General features: G+C 36.1%; 1 protein-coding gene across 1 annotated transcript in view; it reads left to right on the top strand.

The window, feature by feature from the left end:
- LOC149774186 (elongation factor G, mitochondrial-like) overlaps nt 1-24,670 on the top strand; it is a 77,344-nt gene that overhangs the window by 47,132 nt on the left and 5,542 nt on the right. Inside the window, exons 16-18 of the mRNA XM_089945688.1 lie at nt 5,158-5,233; nt 8,030-8,098; nt 15,590-15,750. Of these exons, the coding sequence (XP_089801814.1) occupies nt 5,158-5,233; nt 8,030-8,098; nt 15,590-15,750 (306 nt within the window). The remainder of the gene's footprint in view (nt 1-5,157; nt 5,234-8,029; nt 8,099-15,589; nt 15,751-24,670) is intronic.

Below are 24,670 nucleotides of genomic sequence, written 5' to 3'. Positions count from 1 at the left end.
AAACAATGATATCTCTGCATTCTCACTGATTTGAAGACAGCAAAGTTTAGATATGAAATGATAAATTATTGAAAATTGGACAAATTTTTCACAAATCACTGTGAAAATAATGGTTTTTATGGTTCTACAAATATGTTGACCTTGTAAAAAAAACTACCATATTTCCAAATATTACTCTTTGTCATGGTAAAACTGTTTTGTGGAATTGTTTTTGGTTTCTGAACTACATGCATCTGCTGATCCAATGAGTTTTGTGTGATTGAAAATTGCAGAAATTTTACAGGTTTAATATTTGACTAATTAAGGCAAGATACAACAATAAAGCCTGGGAAAGACAACAACCGTATACATATATAGTATGGTAATGTTTTTGTTTTGTAATGTTTATTTGAACATATAAACATGTAAAAACTTCAAATGGGTTGGCTGAGTATCCAATGATACTGTGTGTAAAAGGTGTGATATGAGACATGTGTCATCTTTATATAAGACAATTAAAGCTGCATGTTCGCAGTCTGTTGGGGAACATTTTCCATGTTTACAGAAAATAAAAGTAATTTAGGCATCTTGTGGTTTTTAAAATTTCTTTAATCCCTTCATATAAAATACATATTACCTTGTCTAACTTGAAAATAATTTTTAAAACTTACATGTATGGCCCTGCTATCAAATTTCATATATAATTTCTGGGTAATATTATTTGGGAGCTGTTAATCATATTGATCTTAAACTATGTAAATATTGTGCTTTTAATCCAAAATAAACTGTCAAGGCAATGTTTCGTCCTTAAACTTGAAAACCATAAATACTCAGTTGATCAAAAATGAACAGCTCATTTTATTATTACTATTCACAAAATGTTTTTTATTTACATTATTATCTTTATAAATATTAGTTAGATCCATTATATTATATTTCTGACTATTAAGTTTAATACTTCTATTCAAGTTACAAATAATAAAAATTAATCAACATATAATTCACTTCTATTAAAGTAATTTGTATGCACGGTAATGAATTTCCAAAATTTGCTTCTATGCATGGGCATGGGTGTCCAAAATTCACTGCTATGACTGGTAGTGGTAGAAAAAAATCACTTCTGTGGGTGGTCACCCATTTTTGAATGTGCCTTCCCCCCCCCCCCGTATGTTTAAATGGAATAGCCCTAAGCATTCTATGTTTAAATTATTGATTTAGAAATTTGTAATTGAATTTGAATTTTTGCAGCTTTTTTAAGGACATATTGGCCCTTTTTGAAATTGTTGTAGAACTAGTTATGTTCAAAACCATTAGGTCATACCATATATGCTCACATGAAAGATGAGTCCAACTGCAAACTGCATAGACCCAGATCTGCCATTGCAGTTTGTTTGGAGTAATCAGTAAAACTAAAAAGAAAGACTCTGATCTGCAGATACGTAATGCTACAGCAGATCTGGATCTTTTTTGTTTGCATTTAGACTCAACTTGTAATCTACTGCATGCGGTAATAATATTCATTTAAAATGTTGTTGCAAAATTACAAGGTCTAAAAAAAAATTTGGCCAAGGATTTTGGGTGTCTATAAACAAATGATGTATGAAAGATGTATAGAAAAATTATGGTATTTCTCAAGATATCAAGTAGATTACAAGCCTAGCTAACATTACAGTGCTATTATGTTATATAGTACACAGAACTTCTTGTGGTGCCATATTTATTATTGATATCCTGATGTATATACCAAATTGTATGATTTACACCCATACAAAAAAACTTGGAAATGTTCATTTACAAAGCTGAGATTTTTACAATCTCCAAAATCATTGATATATTTGACTAATGGTTTAGATTTGCCTTTTACCTTTCACAATTCTTCAGTTCAGTTTTTTAAAAATATTTTTCAATATGTCTGTTCATCAATCCATTATTTCACACATTTGTTTCTGTAGCATAATTCCAGACTATTCAAAACAGCTCATTGAACTCTGTTGCACGTTAATAGACTCAGATGGTATAAATGGATGCAATAATGACCCAGACGTGCCTTTTTGCTTTTCTCATTTCTTCACTCTAGTAATTTTTAAAAAATTTAATTATTTCTTCATTTGATTATTATTCTTTTATTCCATTATTCACACTTTTATTTCCAGAATATAACTTAATTAATCATTCAAGATGTCTCCATGAAGTTTAATAGGCATTTTAGATGGGGATTCTAAGTTTGTCTTTTGCTGTTTGGGAATCTTCAGTTTGAAATATTTGTTCTGCTTTTGTCAATTGGTCTTGAAAGTTTTCTCAGTCCATCTATCTGTCTATCCATCCATCCATCGTATGTACTTTTGTTTCAGGAGTAAAAGCCAAAACTGTTAAGGGGCCCTGAGTGGCAGAGTTGGTCTAAAGCGCTCTCTGTTACGGATCACTGCCATCTCACCTCTTTCTGTGTGGGTTTGAGTCTAGGATTCGACCAATGTGGGTATGTGAGAAAGCTTGCCAGTAGCTTCTCTTGGGTCAGTGGTTCTTCCTGGGGTTTTTCCGGGTTCTTCCTCCACCATTAATAGTGGCCGCCATGTATAGCCTATTGTGTGCTAAAAATGGCGTTAAACCCACAACAACAACAACAACAACAAAACTGTTACAGATATCCCTATTAAACTTTGTATGAATATCCAGTTCTTGGTCAAGATGTGCTTTTTACTTTTAGGAATTCTTCATTGACTCTTTCTTTTGGTACCCATTCAAATGTCACTTGGAGATAATGTACCAATATTGAATTTGATCCAAGTTCAACAAGTGTACACATGTGATGTAATTCCCTGTATACTTTGTAGATATATACTTCCTGTGTATGAAACCCTGGTCAGATTTTTCTGTCACCTAACAGAAATTTTGACTGGGTGATAGGTATACATGACTCAAACTTATCCATTTTTCATTTCTTGGCATGCCACATTTTTAAACAACTGCTAAAACACTGAAAATCAGAAACGGACTGGACACTCAGGTATTTTATCAGTATACCTGTAGGAGACTGGACTGGACGCTGCTACATTACAAACATGCTGGCAGGGTACGGGACATTCAGAGTCATTTCCAATATACTGATAGTATGCTTTACACTCTGATACATTACCAGTATACTGACAGGGCACTGGGCATTATTACCTTTCCAGTATACTGACAGGGCACTGGGCACTGATACATTACCAATATACTGATAGTATGCTTTACACTCTGATACATTACCAGTATACTTGCAGGGTACTGGACATTATTTCCTTTCCAGTATACTGACAGGGCACTGGGCACTGATACATTACCAATATACTGACAGGATACTTGACATTCTGGTACATTACCATTATACTGAAAGAGTACTGGACACTAACAAGGTGCTGAAGACTACAATATACTAACAGAGTACTGGACACTGGTACATTACCAATATACTGACAGGATAGTAGACATTCTGGTACATTGCCAACATAGTGACAGGGTACTATATACTGATACATTACAAAGGTACTTGACTTCGGTATGTTTCCAATATACTGACAGGTTGCTAGACACTTGGGTACAATATACTGACAGAGTACTGGATACATGTACGTAGACTTGATGTAGCAAATAAAGAATTTTAAATCATGAACAGAACTGTCTGATACATTATCATTATATTGGCATGGCACTGTACTTATTAGGGATACCTTGCATCCAAGGCTTTATGGAGTCAGTACATTTCTGGTATATTTCCATTATATTCCAGTTGCATATTTCATGACATATACCCAGTACTTCAGGAATTGACCTGAATTTTCTGTACATGTTTGAAGGATTATGCAAAAAAATAGGTCAAATGGTGTATTTTTAAAATATTCCAGGTATGCTAATATCACTTTTCTACATGCTAGTTCTCTTACAGTACCATATATACTTAACTTTTAAGTCAAATCCAAGTGCAATCTGTACAGAACCAGATCTGCTATCACATAATGCTGTGTAGTTTGCATGGATGAGTCAAAAGAACAAACAACATAGACCCTGATCATCTGGCACATTATGCAGTGGGAGATCAGGGACTGTGCTATTTAAAATTGGACTCAACTGTAAAAGTGAATTTGTATGGTATATCATAAGCCAATGCAAATTTGTTGATTTGGAATGTTTAGTTTATCACCATTGCATTTCCAGTACAGTGACAGCTTACTTTAGGTAGTTAGATATGCTTTAAATATACTTACATACACTGGAAATATACCAAGAACTTGATTTCCAGTTCACGTCCAGTATGTTACCAATGCATGTTCACTGTGGTTTCAATGCAGATAAGGTACATACTGGACATATTCCAACAGTACCTCAAGTATGTGCTGGTAATGTACTGGATTTTCCTATGGCTTGTACATTTTTGTGTAGAATGACTTGCCAGATTTTGGTCAAGGAAACTTCTGAGTGACCTGTTGCAAATACAGTTGGGGCTATTCCGTTTGAGCAAACACGGTACCAAAGGATGAATTTATTTCAAAATAAATGCCAGAGTACTTTCATTACTCAAAGAGTTCAGATGTAAATGATATAGAATTCAAAATTACATGTAAGGGTGACTACTCCACATTTAAAGTACCTTCCCTAGGCCATGATTGTAGTTTATTAAAACAAAAAGTGTTGCCAGACTAAAAAGTTAAAATTGTCATGTCTGTTCCAGTAAAACATACATGGGACCCAGGGAAGACACTTTGATGTGGGGTACTCATCTTTAGATGCAGTTTAGAATTTTCTTATCATTTTATTAATAATTCTACAAAATTAACGTACCCGGGCATATATTTTTTTTAAAACTGCCTTCCTGGGTACCATGTATGTTTAAATGCAGCAGCCCTCCATTATCCATGACCTCCAATCAGTTTATTTGATACAATTTTGCCACATAATAACAAATGAAACGTATTAAGATTTTAATTTTATTTTATCACTCTATGGGGCTCGTTCAACATGCCCACCCCTTTCTAGTATGAACTAGAAATTCCTATATGTTTGAACAAATTTATGATATAATGTATTCATATAAGATGAATCAGCAATTACGATGTAGAGTTGAGATCAAAGTTATGCATGGTAACTCTAATTGTTTCAAATTTACATGTATGTGGGATTAGAGTCATTTAATTTTTCTTTCAGGGGTTCAGGAATGCATGTGAAAAGGGAGCTCTCACTGGTCACAAAGTATCAGGGGTCCGTTTTCGTCTTCTTGATGGTAATTGAAATTCCCTCGCTCTCTCTCTCTCTCTATCTCTCTCTCTCTCAGCATTATTGCATATAACCTCATTCACAGACATGTTCCTTCTTTTAACAAAAACATAAGTACATATGAAAAACTTTGTCAACTTACTTTGTACCCTTGTTTTTGAACCCCACCAACAGAGGGTTGTAGGGTATTAGAGTTGAACATGTTCTGTCCATTTCGTTGGGAGGGAGGGTGAGTGTCCATCCATTTTGATTTTTAGATGTTCTAGTGAACAGATTTATATTCAGCATAATACACATGTTCCTCTAAATCCAAGGAAGAACATTTTGGATTTTGAGGGTCAGTAATTCTGGTCAAGGTCATTGTTGCTGACAATAGATTTTGCTTCTGCTTCATTTACAAAGTGTTCTAGTGTACATATTTTAGACGTTCTAGTGTACAGATTTTAGATGTTCTAGTGTACAGATTTTAGATGTTCTAGTGTACAGATTTTTGTACAACTCGGTACATATATTTCTGTTAACCCAAGTAAGAAGCTTATGGATTTGGGGTCAGGCGGTCCTAAAATGTAAGATGCCCACTGTGATATTTACTCGATGTGTTTTGTCTTACTAATAGTAAAAATGGTGTTGGGTAGCGCATTTCTGGGTTAACTGACAAGGAAACTCAATGCCAAATTTTCCAGAATATCACACCTGTGGCAGCCTTTAGTGACACGGTTCAATAGATTGATGTCTGATTGCTTTAGTCAGACTATATTTGTTCTGATATTGCTTTCAGAGATTAAATAAAAGCCTGACAACAGTTGATGCTTTTTACATTTTCTTTGATACACATATGGTATGTGATGGTATCCGAGGAACGTTGAAGTCAGTTGAAGTGTGGATAAGCTTCCCTAACAAAACAAAGAAAAACACACCAGTGTTTTTGAAACTGATTTGTTAATGCTATTCCTACTGAATGGAAAGTCGTATCAACATGGGGTTTCATTGAAACATTTCATATGGTGTATATTTTGGTCCTGATAAATGTACATTTCTGTTGCTATACAAAATTACTTTGAGATGAAATGATTGCAGTAGAATAAAATGCATGTGCAGCAGTTGTGGATATTTTCCTTCCTGAAAAGTAGTAATCTTGCACAAACCTGTTAAGAGCAACCACCTTTATTGAGAGCCTGCTTTTTGTTAGCAGAATGGTAGTCACACAAGACAGGTTTTACTGTAGTACTTTGCATGGGAGAGATTTCCTCTTCATGGGAGCTAAGGCTTGTTTCAATAAGAACCACTTTGTGTACTGATATTCATGGAATAACATGGACTTGATTTATGAGGAATTCATTATTCATGAAGAATAAATCCAAGCATCATTGGACACCCACATTCAGTGATAGTAGTAATAAAGTCGATCTCATTTGGGTCTACAGCGTTGTTGACACAAGTTGTAACTGTTATTGTAGGCTCAATTTTACATGGTCCAAGAAGGTATCCTTTACTACAAGTGAGTTGCTGTGGACATTATGCTGGATGTGGCTTTACTCATTCATATCGGTTGAGAGCTATGGCAGACCTGCCAACCCTTACGATTTTGCCATAAGTCTTATGAAAATTACCTTTAAAATACTGACTTAAGGAATAAAAGCAAAACCTTAGGAAAAGAATTATTTTTGCTGGAAAATCAGATAAATGGTTCATCTGTGTTTGATTTGGATCCAGGCTTCATATTAGAATTAGTAAAATTAGTCAGGGAACCAGACTAACTTTACAGCAGTACAACAGACGCTTTAAATTGTACATATTTTGTTAAGCCTCTTAAAAATTGTTAATAATCAGAACAGAAGAATAAAAAGGAATATTCAGATTCTTGTGAAAAAAAGCAGGAAGGGACACCTTGACATATAATGGACATCACATGTCAATTTGAGTATGTCTTGTAGCAGGAGATGATTGCTATCATCATGTGAAATGGAAAAGAACTCCAAGACTTAGTTATTAAGTTGAGAAATAGTAACAAGCCATTGAGCTGCATATGGTTTGGAACTGAAGTTTGTGCAACTGTACATGTGATAAATAAGGTCTAAATGGACTTTACAAACTTTTCAGTCGAAAATGATGTTTACCTTCAGTGCATGTTTTGAATACCGAATTTTTAAATACACTTTCCAGTTTTACAGTAGTGGTTTGATGATATTTTGTTCAAACATATGGAAAATTAACACCTGTCTTACTGAGATGGTGTCATCACTGTTGGCAGGACTGCCCTGGGTGGCAGTGGTCTAAATGGCAGGCCTTCCCTGGGTGGCAGAGTGTCTAAATGGCAGGTCTGCCCTGGGTGGCAGAGTGGTCTAAATCATCTGCTTGTTCCATCGCATCTCTCGCTGCATAGGTTTCAGTCTTGGAATCACCCAATGTGGGTATGTGAGCAAGCTTGATACTAGCTTCTTGAGGGTTGGTGGTTCTTACCATAGTTTTCCCAGGTTCTTCCTCCACAGTGTAACGCCTATCTTGCACTGCAAAATGGCATTAAGCCTAAAACAGCAACAATAGTATTGGGTAGATTGAAGTCATCACTTAGCCATCAGTGTGTTCCTTTGTTGCTTTGTTTGTGAAACGCTATTACTGAAAACATTTTATGGCAATCAGAATATTTTCATCTTTGTTTGTTCTGAAACAGTCATAGGTGATTGTAAGTGAATACTTTGATAAACAATGTCTAAGAGACATAAAACAAGTGATCTGCAGATTAATGGTCATGGGAAGAAATGAAATTGTAAATATTATAGTTTCATAATATTACTGTCTTCAGGTGCCAATCATGCTGTAGACTCCAGCGAGCTAGCCTTTGAAAAAGCAGCTTCGTTAGCAGTACAGCAAGGTAAGAATATATCATTATCATGAACTGGTACTATATATAATCTTATTAAGTACTGTATATACCCATATTAAGTACTGTATATACCCATATTAAGTACTGTATATACCCATATTCAGTACTGTATATAGCTGTATTAAGTACTGTATATACCTGTATTAAGTACTGTATATACCCTTATTAAGTACTGTATATGCTCTTATTAAGTACAGCATATACCCTTATTGAGTAATGAATATACCCTTATTAAGTACTGTATATACCCTTATTAAGTTGGGTCCAACTACAAACAATATAAACCTTGATCCACCATCACATAAAAGTGACAGCAGATACATTTTTCTGTTGCACTGATTAATCCAAACATACTGCATAGGTCCATTGTGCAAATTTAGGTCTGTGCTGTTGGTAGTTGGGTCCAGCTTATATGCAGGTAGGTATGGTATATTTTGATCATCCATTATTTTATATGACAGATCATTGTTTATGTTGTTTGTTGTACTAATTAGGCCTGAGAGACTGCAATGGATCAGATCTGCCAGTGCATCATGCAGTGTCCAATCTGTGTCAAAGTAGTTGGCACCTAGATTTAACTTGTATGAAAGTACATACGATATATCACTCAGTGTTGCATACCAGCTAACAGTTTTTGATGGCACAGTAATTATTTTTATGTGGTTTTAATATGTATTTTAAGACATAAAATTTGTGAAATATTAAATAATACAAAATTCCACTTAACTGATATTAAACATCATGTGGCAAATAATAATTTCATAAATGTTATGTACTTCATGAACACTCTTGCAATATCTCAAGATGTGTAGATCATGGTGAACATGATATTCGGTGGTAAAAATAAGTCCTGATTTGACAAAAGATGGTACATGGTAGTTTAACAAGCTACAAGAAATATTTATGAAATCTTCCAAATCTAGATCAGTAGAAAAAATAATGAAAAAAATAGTGTAAAATAAGCTTTTAGTAGTGAGTGGAATATGTTACAAATTGACAAATTACAGTTTGTTCTCATTAAATCAATTAAAATCCATAATGTTGACATTTTTGATCAATTTGTATGATAAATCCATGAATTCATTTATGGGTCACATACCAGTATAAAAATATTTCTGAATGATCCGATTCACAATATCCCATAAAATGTTAATTCCACATGTCCTGAAAATAAACAGTGAAAGTCAAGTCCACATCTTTGTGATTCACTCTGTCCTATACCGGGGCCCCAAGTGGCCGAGTGGTCTAAAGCGCTCTCCGTTATGGATCACTGCCATCTCACCTTTGTCTGCATAGGTTCGAGTCTTGGAATTGGCCTATGTGGGTATGTGAGAAAGCTTGCCAGTAGCTTCTCGTGGGTCGGTGGTTCTTTCCGGGGTTTTCCTGGGTTCTTCCTCCACCATTAATACTGGCTGCCATGTATAGCCTATCGTGTGCTGAAAAATGGAGTTAAACTCTACAACAACTGTCCTATACCAGATCTAATGTCATCTGGTACAAAGTCCATAAATTCATCCTCATTATCTGATAAAGTTCTGAAATCCTAGATCAGTAACTAGTCATTGTAAATTGTTATCTAGTCATAGCAAATATTGGCCAACTCCATCCCCTCAGGACCGCTCCATTGGCCTAGTGGTTAGAGCACCTGCCTCGGATGCAGAAGGTCATGGGTTCAATCCCCTGCAGAGTCTTAACAATGACTTTTAAAAATGGTACTAACAGCTGCCTTGCTTGTCGCTTGGCATTAAGAGGTTAGTGTTAGGACTGGGCAGCCTGGTGTCAGGATAATGTGACTGGGTGGGACATCACGCTACATGTCTGCGGCATGATGCCCCAGTGCTAGACATCACTATTAACTGCCACACTGCAGACATCGTAGCGATATGACTGAAATTTTTTTAAAGCTGCATTAAAAATCCAAATCACACACACACCATCCCCTCAGCTTTACGCTTATATGTGGGTGCTTTTATTGAGACTAAGCTTGGATTCTGCAAGTAACACTTTGAACATAGTCTGTGAAATATATTAAAGGATGCAGCTGAACATGTGTCAGTTGTGTGGCAGGATCACAGGGAGTTCAAATAACCACCCACAATTACTTGATGCTGAGCAAGTATCATGCTCAGCTTGATCAAAGGGTTATATGGAATAACAAAGAAAGGTGCTACCTGACACTGAACTAATACATGTACTAAATTTGTGGTTTGATCAAAATGATTGTCAACATAAAAAACAAAGTGAGTGTTGCCGTTACAAGCCAAATGCTTATCAAGCCATGTTCTCAGCTATAAAATCTTGGGAAATATCACTTCAGAATTAAATTTAACTTTTGAAAAAGGGAAGTACAAGTTAAATCAAAAAATGTATTGCATCAAGCACATTGGTTACACAGCCAAATACAGTTATGAATACAAATACAGGTTGTTTGGACTTGCACAAAAATGGAGAAAATATATTTGCTAATGAATACCAGAGTAAACAAGATTGACAAAAAGTTCAATTTGTGGTATTTAAGTTAAAGGTCACAGGCCATACTCAGATGTGCATTACATGATTAAAAGTAGTTATACTTGTACAAAAAGAATAAGAAAATTATCAAGTGTAAAGAAGAAATAATTTAATTACTCGAAATAGAAGTATACAATGCTGTTACTTCCCCTTAGCTATGATTTCCCACCTATAGAGGATGCCAACAGGAAATAACAAACATTATCACCACAAGATGAAGAACATGCTTCTTGTTGTCAAAAAAATAAAACTATAAACTATGAATAGGGAACATTTAGATCAAACTATTGAAAACTAATTTACTGTTAAGCCTTATATCGATACGCTGGCATGATGCACTAGATTGTGTCGCTTTCAAAACTGTCCCATTGTTTCAGTTTATTTTCAGAATTCCTGTTAATAATGGTAAAAAGGAATCATTGCTGGCTTACCTATGTCAGCTGACTTTGTAAAAAAAAAAAAAGACATCGGCACACTTAAAAGAATCCAAAGGAAACAAAATTGGCTTCCTTATGTTGGCCGACTTTAAAAATAACAAATAGGCACACTTAACAGAATCCAAAGTCAGTTTTCGGGGTTGGCTTGCTTTGTAATAAAAAAAAACCTTTGTATTCAATATCCTGTTGGTAAGTTTAAGCAATGAGTTTATTGCTCACTACCAGTTGTGTTTATTCATCACCCATGCTTCTGTTTGTTTGCCTTATGTAATCATAATTATTGTATGTAGGGTAAATGTCTACACAGCAATAACTTGCTTTAATAATACTTTTGTAACATATGCTAGCAAAAAAGATTATCATTTATACTCACAGTGAATGTACTTTCAAATAATGATTTTTATTTGTGAGATATCGTCATATAGTTAACCTAGATACAATATAGTCATGTTCATTTTGCACTTTATAACGTATCATGCATGAATGACAAGCAGTCGGGTGATATTCCCATCTCATTTGCGATTTTGTTTTCTGACATAAGTGATACACACAGATAAATGAAAACAATACAAGTGTAGTTTCTTTCATTTTATTTTCAAATAAGTGTTTTGTTTTTCTATTTTATTGTACCTTGCAGTGTGTGTGGGGGGGGGTCAAAAATTCAACACAAAAGTATTTTTTTATTAAGTCGGGGCATATACCTTGATGAAAAAAGTTTCACCATAAGTTCTGGAACTGGGGGGAAAAAAATTATTTTATCGTGTCCTGATATGTAGGGTAAATAAGGTATGTATGTATGTATCAGTGTGTGTGTGTGTGTGTGTATATATATATATATATATATATATATATATATATATATATATATATATGATTGAATCTACAGACTTGTACACCTATAAATGGCAAATGTCCCAGAATAATACCTCATATTTCTTTTTCAAAATCCTTTTGAGTGAATATTGGTTATTATAATGCTAAATACAGAGTTTGATCAAAGTCTACACTCAGCATGTTCAAAAAGTAACATAACTGTACTGTAATCTTTATTTGGTATATTTTACTCTTTCTATCCCTCTTCTCATATGCACCATAGAGCTTTCTATGGAATTTAGGATTAAGAACTTTCCCATCCCTCACCATATTCGATCCCACAGCTTCAATCCACTTTTTCTGTGGCAAACAAGGTCTTTTGGAAAAAGAAAGAACCCTTTTGTCCCATCATCACTCTTTTGGCTGCATCCATATGCAACACAGTACAACATATTTGCTGTACAGAAGCATGATAGTAAGATACATCACATAGATAGTTACTTGGGGAAATTAAACACTTGAATGGCTAGGTTGAATAAAATGTATGTCATGTACAGATTGTTTACGGAGATTGCCAAATAATTTTTTTCATTTAAAAGAGTGGATTTTTAAGTCTAATTAATCATTCTTATGGTAAGCATACATAAGAAATGCATTTTTTTAATGACTAATAATTTCAATCATTTGTACAATATAGTTGGCCAGTGACCTTTAACCATAATACTTTAAAATTCTTAAATTCCAAATAACTGTAGATACAATTATTGTGTAATAAATACCACCAATGAAACGGGGGAGAGAAAAAAAAACACAGTACATACCATATATGCATTTCTGAATGTGAATAGAGGCATGAAAACTTAAAAGTATTTTAATTGCAAGTGTTTATATGTACTGGGAGATATGGAGAGTTTAGAAGATTACCCCTAGATTTATATATAAAAATTTATACATCATGCTTATAGGATGACACCTACCCTGCATGAATCCAATTTTCAGTACCAAAGGTCTGCTTTTAAGTGAGTTTATATGTTAAGTTGCACGGAGCAATTAGTAATTGTAAATTGATTTTGATTTTCAACATTTAACAAATCATTCTGCCTTTTGTCAAAATTGTTTATTTTACTATTTAACAAGTGTTGCTTCAAGTCAGCTTGTTTAAGGGACATTCCTTTGTATAACTCATTACCTCATTTTTACCATTGGCAAATTTAACTTAATCTACTTTTTTATTTATCCCAGTAGCTTTAATAATAATAATAATAATAAATAGTATTATTATTATTATTATTATTATTATTATTATTATTATTGACTTAATCTACTTTTTTATTTATCCCAGTATCTTGAATAATAATAATAAATAATAATAATTAATAATAATAATAATTATTAATATTATTATTATTATTTATTTATTATTATTATTACTGACTTAGTATAACACCTAATCTTTTGAAGCTCTATTACTTATAATATTTGATAACACATAAAACATATGCAACAACAGGTTTACAAAAACAAACACCTTGAAAGTATAAACAATAATATGCTGATAATAATTGAGACGGTAAACATTATTAAGTCTGTTCTTGAAGTCAGAATTAATGAGTTTTGAGAGCACTCTTGAATGAGATCTCACTGTCCTTGTATCTAATCAATAGACAATTCATTCCATGTAGCTGGGATGAGTGTCAGAAAAGGAGTGTAAGTTTCTAGATGGTGTGTACACATGGATGATGTCAGATAGGTATATTGGACTAGACCCAGTCATTGAAATGTAGCATAGTGAACAGATTATACTTAGAACTAAATGTTTTTGTTCTGAGTGAGCTGGAAGACCAAGTTTAATATGGCACAGAGATGTGTCAAGGTTGTCAGGCAGAGACGTGTTCATAAGCCATATATGAGTTGTTTCTTTGTGGTTTTGCATTTGTTACATAGCCCTTTTCATGCTTTTGAAATATTATGGGACATCCATTTAGTAGAGAAATTTTTCTGTCTTACTTGAAGCTCCTGCTCTTGTGCCTGGCCTATGATGGGTAAAACTTTTCTGGTCATTCATTTCATATTGGAACTTTATGGAGGACCATTTAAATAAGACTTTAGGATGATGGTCTTCATCATTTTATATGAACTACATCAGACACCCTAACTGACTGCTTTCTGCTCAGGAACAGTTGTGTACATTGGTGTCATGTGTTTGGACACCATTCCTTACAAATTGATTGTCACACTGAAACTGGCTCTAATGTGATATTTTTAATATCAGATTTAATTTGGCATTTTTCCCCAATCGGATACTCATATGCTGTACTAATAATGTTTTAAAAGGTCATACCCATTTAAAAAATTTCTTTTGCATTTTTATAAAGAAGAAATAAGAATAATTTCTTAATGCTGGGATCAGCCTAGCTCTATTCCACTAATCTGGGATCAACTTAGAATACACTTTTATGCAGGGATCAGCCTAGCATAGATTTAGTTAAGATGGGCTCAGCCCAGAATACGCTAATATGCTGGAATCAGCCTAGCACATAGTCTCCTTAAGCCAGAATCAGCCAAGAATACATTTGAATGCAGGGATCAGCCTCGCACAGATTTTACTTTAGCTGGGATCAGCCTACGGAAGCTAGGATCAGCCCAGAATACACTATAATGCTGGGATCATCCTTGCATACATTTTCTTGAAGATGGGATCAGCCCACCAGAATACACTATTATGCTGGGATCAGCCCAGAATGCACTCAAATATTGGGATCAGCCTAGAACAGATTTTACTTGAGCTGTGATCAGCCAAGAATACACTGTAATGCTGGGATCAGCCTAACATTGATTGGGAATCACAGACTTGTACATTCAGATTCTATCACATTAGTAGTTCCACAGTGAGCTTAATATTTTTTAAAAATTTTAAGTTTTGATGTTATTTGAGTTATGATTTTGATGTTGCAAAATGTTGGTAATAATGAATAGTGGCTTGTTTGAGAGAAAGTGAGATAGAGACAGAATAAATGCATATACTCGTTTATCCTATATTTTCTCACAATGCATGTAATAAAACTTTCCTTGTACAATTCAGTATTTTTTGTTGTGCATAAATGTCATTCAAAATGAAAATGCCAATTAAAAGCTATCACATGCTAGATCAGGCATGCAAGATGGAATGGGTATTTAATAAACAGCTGCCATTTCTTAACAAAATTGTAATTTAAAAACAATTTTATGACTTTCTTTTTCACTTTCATTTCACATGCAGATTCTTCAGACATTTGTAGCATGCAGATTAAAAAGAAATGGTTTTGTTTGGTTATGCCATAGAAGTCAAAAGTTAAGGTTATTATTTGATGTTTGAATCAGTGATGAAGTATACTAGTGGCAGTGGAAGAAAAGAAACATTTATCTTTTTCTATCTCATCTCAAATTACTGAGTTTAGTCAAAGTTTAGGCCTAACAGTCAAAATACAAAGTTGTACTTCGAGGTCAGATGCCAATGTTGGACTTAAAGGTGCAATGCCAAATTTCATAGAAGATAATAACATTAATGCTAGGGTAGAAATATTTACATTTGTACCATCTTAATTCAAGTATATTAGTATAAAACATCAATAATCAGGTTGAATGTCAAAAAAACAAGTTTATTAGTCATTATGAAGGTCAGTCAAGGTTACTGGTGATTATAAAGGTCAGAGCAAAGGTTATTTTCCTATCTTTCCAGTATATGAATATGGCCAATGGGGTGTCTTGGAACCAGTCATGTCAGTTGAGGTGAATCTACCTGTAGAGTACCAGGGAGCATTGATGGGTCTCTTAACCAGGAGGAATGCCATTTTCACTGGATCTGACTCACATGAGGGGTACACCACTGTGTACTGTGAGGTAAGTAAATCAAATATTGTAAGTGCTTAGGTTACACAGGGCTCAGGAAAACCACTTTGTCCTGACAAGGTAAAAAATGGCTGACCAGAGTAAAACATCACTGTATATTTGTCCCTGGGCTGAATAGATGCTGAGTTTCACCTTGAGATTATAAATATGTACATTTCCTACCCTTAACAAGTGCCCAAGTTCAACATCACTTAATGTTTGGCATATATCAGTTATAAATAACCTTTCCATAATTTGCCTACCCGGTTGTCAGTTTAGAACATGTTGCAGTGGATATGAACTTTTTAAAATCAGATATCTGATGTAAGCTAGATACTAAAAATGATAAATATTATGAATCCTCTATTGTTGCTGTTTCACTCATATCCCTCAATTTGTAACAGCAATGACAGTGACACTTTTCAGTAATTTATGCTTCATTTGATGCAGAAGAATAGTTCCTTTGAAAGAATTATCACTCATTTCTCCATCGAATATGTTCCCCAATCACATTACTTTAGGAATATTAGCCTGCTACCTTGCAAATCCAACCCGACTTAATGACAATTGTCTTATCCTATTTTAGACAAAGGGTGGTAACTCTTGCCCATTACCTTCCCTTGATACCACCAGCTGTCAATGGTGTTTATCTTCACTGTGTGCAGAGATATATGCATTGCAATAGTCTCCTATAATCCAGCCCCTTTTTTGTGTTCCTATGGATCCATCCAATGTTCATTTTGTTGTTATGGTGTGGATTTATTGATCTGCTGCAGGTTGTGTGCAATTCTACAATTTCTGCCAATCTTTTGAGAGATTTGTTACTTATCAGGATTTTGTCTTGTAGGACCACTGTTCCACCACACTATCGTTGACCTTACACAAGGTCGTTATTCTTATACAAGGTTGTTTGACTTTATTCACGTACTCCATCCGCTACCGAGCTCCTAATAGCGAAATCCTGAAGTGCTTCTTGATAATTATGCTTAATTTATTTGTATTTCATGCTGTTTTGATAGAATTATGGTTAATTCTTAACTAAGTATGCAGCATCAGTTTTAAAAAAGTCCATTTTTGTCTGATGTAACACTTCATTGATCTGTTAGTTAGAACAGTGTTTTTAGCAACCTAGTAATTTCAACACATTACTAGTTTCTGCTTTAGTTTCTGTGTCTTGTGTCATTTCAGCATATATCAATTAAATGTTCTACAGGCCACTTCAGAACATGGAAGTTTACCATGACATTTTTTTATGTTATACGTACATGGATTCTGTTACACAGCGTCTATAACATGTGGTTACAACAATGTATTGTTTTAGCGACCTTGTAATTTCAACATAATACTAGTTTCTGCTTTTGTGTGTTTCTTGTATCAGAGCATGGTAGCCTACCATGACTGGTTTGGTTTGTAGTATGTCCACATTGTCCCTTCTTTATTAAACACACAGGGGCCCCAAGTGGCCGAGTGGTCTAAAGCGCTCTTCATTACGGATCACTGCCATCTCACCTCTGTCTGAGTGGGTTCGAGTCTCGGATTTGGCTAATGTGGATATATGAGAAAGCTTGACAGTAGCTTCTCGTGGGTCAGTGTTTTTTTCCAGGGTTTTCCCGTGTTCTTCCTCCACCATTAATACAGGCCGCCAAGTATAGCCTATTGTGTACTGAAAAATGGCATTAAACCCAACAACAACAATTAAAAATGCACTGTATTTAAGCTTCATAGGACCATATGTTTATGATACGACACATCACAGGTCTGTTATTTACAGCAGTGTTTTAGTGACTAAGTAATTTCAACCCATTATATGTTTCTGCTTTAATTTGCTTTTGTGTCATTTCTGCAGAATATTAATTTAATCGATCTTTATGCAGTTTCATAGCATGGAAGTCCACAATGTTTCCTGCTTTGTATACATTTCTGATATACAGCTTCTATAATATGTAGTCAGGGTTGTCTGGACTGCCGAGTTAGATGATTTATACTATTAGCTAGTTAGACATTATAGCGATATGACTGAAAAATTGTAAAAGCTACATTAATAATCCAAATCACACACATAGAGCTAGTTAGTCACATACTGATTTTCTAATCTTTGCTTTGTTTTCTCACATATTGTGTCATTTCAGGAGGAATGTTTACTACAAGCATGACATGCACATGTACAAAGATCACCTTTTTCAGCATGGAACTTAAGGAGCTAAATATGCAGTGTTTGGTCAGAAAACACGCTCACTGCTGAACATAGAAAGCAACGGAGGGGAAAGAGAGACAGTTGAGGACTTGGCAGGATACCTCTAACATCCTTAGTCCTCCACCCCAAATCAGCCTTAGTGGGAAACCTTGTGGGGGATGCTGGAATCCCCCCCCCCAATTTAAAGTCCATTGCATGAAACCAACACATACCATTGCATGAGGGGACAGAGGATTAAGACGGCTACCATCCGTCACTGGATAAGATGCATCAATCAGTACAGCAGTCAAAGATGCACTCTCATCAATCTGATCAAATTATATGGGGAATATTACCCAATTTCAGACAGGATAAGCCTCCACATATGTCAAAGCATGTCCTTCGGGCCAGTAAGTCGGGATGCATGGGATTATCAATCAATCAGCGGGACCCAAATAATAATAATAATATTGCTGCACCAACACCAGCCATCCAGCCAACACTGGCATTTGCCCCAATATTAATGGCCATCCCAGCATGGAAACCTCTTGGCCAGAATGATCCAGCTAGACAGTGTTTACAGGAATCTTAGTGATAGATCCATCTGTCTAGCTGGGCAGCCGGCAATATATTATTATATCACTTCCAATTTCATTGAGAAATCTTCCTGGCCAGCCATGGCTTTGAAGCAGCTGAGAGTGCAGGAAAGGACATCAATGACAGCAGTGCGGGTGATACCACCAGTGCGGGAAAGTATGATGATGCCGTTAGTACTGGAAAGGATGGAAGTGTGGCAATGCCAGTAGTGCTGGAAAGGATGGAAGTGTGGTGATGCCATCATTGCCATCTTTACTGGCGATGCCAGATATTAGAGCACTCGCATTTTTTTGCTTAAGGGAGAGCTCGTGTCTGGCACAGATATGACCAAGTGGAGTCATTAAGGTCATCAAGCATGACTTGTGCTGAGTTTGAAGTCGAGGCAGATAAGTATCTGGCACACAGTAAGGGTGATGAGCCATCAATAATCACATGTATCCACATCGACCCCTATCGTGCAGTAGTACAGTGGCTGTATGAAACCAATTTGAGCTCACTGGACATCCCTATTCCCTCCGAAGGGGTGGATCTGATCCAGGTTAGTTGGAGGAGCTTTGGATTTTGTTCAATCAGCAATCCCCTTGCCCCTCCACATGATACACCGTCATATTGGGAGATAAGTTCCTTTCGATAACAGAGGATACTGTCACTAATAAAAGGCACGGGGGCTTGTGTTAAGGACACATTCCCCAATTAGTTACTCAAGACTGTTGCTTTTTGAATACAAACAGCAGGTGGAGGCCCATCATTGACTGGAGTCTCCTCACCCTATTCAAGACAGGGAAGGCAATGTCATTCTACCTTTCTGTCTGATGGGGCATTATGCCATTAGTCTCGATCTGACAGATGCATACTTCCATGTCCCTATCCAACCCGTATATTGCTAGTTTCTATGTTCTGCTTACCACCACACTGTTATCAACTCACTGTTCTTCCCTTCAGCCCATCTCAACCCCTGGGCTTTCACTCAGAGTAGGTATTGCACCATCTCCCATTTCTGGGCAACATCTACATCAACAGCAGTGTACCTGGGCAGCATCTTAAAGAAACACATGGTGGAATGATCTCCCATCACTTCTACGTCATCTAGGCCTTTTCAAAGAACTGTTAAAATCAGACCTCCATACATCCCAGAATTTCATCCATTTGGGCATGGCGGCTAGCATGGGTACGTAGGAAAGCCTGCCAGTAGCTTCTCGTGGGTCGGTGGTTCTTCCCTGGGTTTTCCAGGGTTCTTCCTCCACCAGTTATACTGGCCGCCATGTATAGCCTATCTTGTGCTGAAAAATGGCGTTAAACCCGAGAACAACAACAACAACCATTTGGGCATGGACTTCTTTACCAACCAGAATCTAGTATGTCCCATTGTGTTTGCGCTTCCAGAATCATCAAACTCGTCGAATCTGTTTCCATGAGGACTTGGATTTCATCAGGAGAGTCTTGCAATGCTTCAGCCAGCACATTTGTGCCCCGTCTTAGGTCCTCTTAATCAGGTAGTCATGATCACACATAAAATTTGACCATTTCTACATCTGTGGGGCAATCCAGGCTGGCTGACCATCAGAATCCTGCTGAAGAACCCCAGGCAAAAATAATGTAAAGTACCGCCGCCAGTGCACATGGTGGAAGTACCTACCTGTTGCTGACTTCACTACTGTTAGCGACACCTGAGAGATGGCCTCTGTTCATCATTATCCTAGAAATGAAGGCTGTCGTCAATACCTTTCATTTCTATAAAGATCGATACTGGGGCTTAAATGGTCCTCTTTTATCTGACAAGACTGTGGTGGTGACCTGTGTTCTCAAACAGGGAGGTACCAGACCATTTGTCCAACGTTCTGGTTTGGCATTTTCTCCGTGTGTGCATCAATCTCCTTATCAACGTACGAATCAGACACCTTCTGGCTTCATCAATGGCTTCGTGGAGAATAAATCCAGAAGGGGTCATGTCCTTCACACAGAATGGCCCCTCCATCAGTTGGTCGTCACTTGAATTCACACACTTCAAGGGCATGCGATGATCGATCGCTTGGCAACAAGGTGGAATCAATAGCTACGTACCTTCATCTCCCATTACCAGACACAGCAGCTTGGTCTGTGAGATGCACTGTCAATCATCTGGGAGGGGATATGGGGCTCCTATAGTGCTATAATTATGACTATAACTATAATTACGGGGTCAGAATGGCAAGATGACTAATTACCCCTCTTTGAGGGCACAAGCCCTGTATCTCCAATCTATATTTCCTGATGATAATACACACAGGAAGATTCCAGCCAACCTGATTCGACTGCCCTCTTCGTCTACAAGCTTTTCTTTTACCAGGACAGCCTTGTGAGTCAGACAATTCAAACCTTCATTTAATCTCGAGAGTAACCATCTTTATCACCCATCTGCATGCCTCTATCCCTCAACTGGCGACTTTCTCTGGCCCTATTCTTGGAGAAGAAACAGTCGTGCCCCAATTGCTACCATAAGCAACATGTTTGGGTGGGATAGAGACCTATCAGATCTTTTAGACAATATAGGTCTCCTTGACCAATATCCCTTATTTGTCTCCAAAGGGATTCAGTCCGGTTTTTTTAAGATGGCTAGATTTGAACCCCTTCGAACTTCTAGCCTACATATCGCAAAAGTCATTATCATACAGACATTGTTTGCAGATAGCTTTAGCTTCAGCATGCAGGATAAGAGCGCTGCATCCCTCTTTATGATCACCAGAATTCTCTTCAGTTCAGATCAGAGGGTTCAGTGGTTTTCATGACACCTTCGGGCTTCTTAGCCCAAAACAGATTACCATCTGCTGGTAGTAAACCAGCATCCCTGCTCGCTTTCTTCCATAGCCAGGTCATGAACAGCAGCCATGCAAGATTCTGTTTGCACTCTCAGGGATGTTTGATCTTGGACACATTCCAAGATCATGGCAGGTTTGACATTGGGCAAGATAAAGATCCCTCATATCTGTTAGACAGTTTTGATCTTCAGCAACCAAAATCATAACATTGTTTCCAAAATGAAATTTGTCTTGGATTCTAACTTGGCTCAACTCAAGTAAGTTTGAACCTCTCACTCATGCTTTGCTAAAGTTCCTATCATGCAGGACGTGCTTCCTGATAGCTTTAGCTTTCACATGCAGGATCAGTGAGCTCCATGTCCTTTCAGTCAACCCAAACTATCTTCTGTTCAGTTCGTTTGTTCAATAGTCCTTCTTACACAACCAAGATTAGTTGCCAAGAATCAGTTGCCATCCGTTGGTATCTGATGAGTCGTCATTTGTCCTCTCTTTTCCATAAACAAGTCTAGAGTGGCAGCCATGCAAGATCCTGTCTGCCCCTCAAACACTAATTAAGATGCACAGAGAGAAGTAGTGGCATGAGCAATCTCTCTTCTCACATAGCTTACTGCTCTGAAGTTTTGAGCAATCTCTGTGAGATGGAACACAGGATATTAGGAGTCACTCCCTTTATTCCTGCTGAAGGGGTCCACATGCTTGGTGTACTCTGACGTCTCACCAGATCAGAGTAGCCTCACATATATTAAGGCTCAGAAGTCTCGAGCCATCTCTGGGAGCCTTGCTTTTTGAATGCAACGTTTTGATCTGAGATACTGTAGAAGCTATTGGCTGGCATGTAGAGTCAACCTTCTCGAATTTTATCTTAGAGACTTAGCATCACAAAGACAAAATTTTCACCTGGGAGGGCAGTGGCAGTAGCTCAGACAGCCACCAGATGCAACTAGATCAATTACCACACACTGTTAACTTTGCTGATTCACCAGTGAAAATTTTTTATAGGTGAGAAGACTTCCAACTTAATCTTCTCAGCCATATGAGCCCAGATCAGTGGATCTCAGGCTGTGTTGCTTGTGTCATTAGGAGAAGGGATTATTCTTCATATGGGGAATCCAACCACTCATCCTCCAGAAGGATATCAGAGGTAGAGGTGGGATGCTCAGCATCCCCTCCTATTACTTATTCCGCTAGTGTTATATGATTGGGGAACGTATTGAAAGGAGAAATTTTTAAGTAAATAATATTTCCCTGAGAATACTTAACCAGTCACAATAATTAAAAGCCCTCCCAACCACCCTGCCATGTGAGCACCTGCAGATGAAAACTGGCGACATCTGGTTGTATCATGGAGGGAGTATTGGGCAAAAATTACTGCCCCTTGTCTATCTAAAAGTAGACAGGATAAGATAATTTTTGTCTTTTAGTAGGACTGTATTCGCAAGGTAGCAGGCTAATATTCTGAATGCAAAGTGATTGGGTAAGTATTCTCAGAGAAACATTATTTACTTTTAAAAATGTGCTTTTTATGAGTCTGACCTTTAAAACCATTAAGTCACTATGGTTATTTCATTCAGCTGAAGAAAAGTTCACATAACCTATTGATGAATTTGCAATATGTTGTGTCCCATTCATTACTTGTATTATTTGTTATATTGTGTCCCATCCATTACTTAACAAAAGAATGGTTGCTCTGATAAAAGTTATCTTTAAGCAACTGTATCGAAGGTTAGTGTGACACATACAATGATACACATCCTACCCATAATTAGCTGGAGAGTTGGTAGAATTATGTGTGGAACATGTTCAGGTATCACCCTCCCAGTATCACTACCAGAACTTTTGTGTTTATTCTCAAGCCTGTTCTTCCTTCAGAAGTGTATTAGAGCCAGCAGAAGGCCACAGCAATTATATGAACCACTACATGTTTACAACCCCTCTCTTCTTTTGAAAATGTCCATATGGTTGAGTATAACCCTTGCTGTTTTTAGTCTACAGGAATTCCCAGAATCTTAATGAATGAAGTTGAATGGTCTAGGTGATTTTGTTGGTACAACAATCATTGTAATTGTTAATGTATCATCATTGTAATTGTTAATGTATCATCATTGTAGTTGTTAATTTATCATCATTGTAATTGTTAATTTATCATCATTGTAATTGTTAATTTATCATTATTGTAATTGTTAATGTACCATCATTGTAATTGTTAATGTATCATCATTGTAATTGTTAATTTATCATCATTGTAATTGTTAATTTATCATCATTGTAATTGTTAATGTACCATAATTGTAATTGTTAATGAATCATCATTGTAAATGTTAATGTGCCATCATTGTAATTGTTAATGTACTATTTTTTTATATATTTTTTCATCCATGAAAAAATTAATATTTCTTTTCATATATTAAAACTAAAGTGAACAAAAATTCATGATTTTGAAAAAGAGATAATCAATATTAAGTTCATGTGCATCAATTGTAATACAGTAGTATGGTGTGCTGTTTGAGTTGGCTTATATTTTTTTCTGGTTTAGAATAAATAAGTTTGAAAAAAATTTACTCTGAAACGGACATGTGTATTCCATCATTACATTTTTATTTGTACACACACTGATCCAAATGGAATGTGTCCCAATGTAAGAGTGAGAGATAGAGATTTCCACCTTCTTCAAGCCATTTTGCTTAATGTATAATAATTTTCATCTCCCCCATTCAGCTGAATTATACCAGATACTTTCCATACTCATTCAGTTTCATATATAATGTGTATTGAAGTATTTACATCCATAGCAAATCCATTTAGTTTTTTAATCCCAATAATGATCATCTAGAATGCAGTAAAATTCCTGCAAAACAAGATTACATTTTTTGTAGTCTGGTGACATTTGGTCTATGCTCATGATAAACTTTGTCGTTACTTTGAATTGAAGATGTCAGAGTCTTAGAAAAGTCATCAGGGTACATGTTGATCATAATGATCATTTACCTGGTCAAAGAGAAATTAAATGTGAACCTGAATTGATGTGTTGTAAGTTCATACATGTATAAGCATAATTATTACTAATATGAGTGGCACAAAAGTGTAATCTGAGCATAAAAAGTGCAATCTGTTTATTACATGCCATGGTTACAGAAACCCATATGAAAAACCTACATTTATTTTTGCTACTTACCTAGATCTGCAGTAGTTAAAATTCTTGTCACAAATGAGCTAAATCCATTTGGATTAGTACGAGAATACAGGCATAAAATAAAATCATAAATTCTTTATACACAACATTCACCTTAACTAGTCTACATTACCAGTTTAACTTTAACTGCAAGATTGTAAAGTGAAGTCCACAAATTCTGAATGTTATATTACGTCG

This window comes from Sinohyriopsis cumingii, unplaced genomic scaffold (genome assembly GCF_028554795.1).
Source record: "Sinohyriopsis cumingii isolate HCF-2022 unplaced genomic scaffold, ASM2855479v2 utg000400l, whole genome shotgun sequence".
NCBI lineage: Eukaryota > Metazoa > Mollusca > Bivalvia > Unionida > Unionidae > Sinohyriopsis > Sinohyriopsis cumingii.
This window is presented reverse-complemented; position numbering and strand designations above follow the sequence as displayed.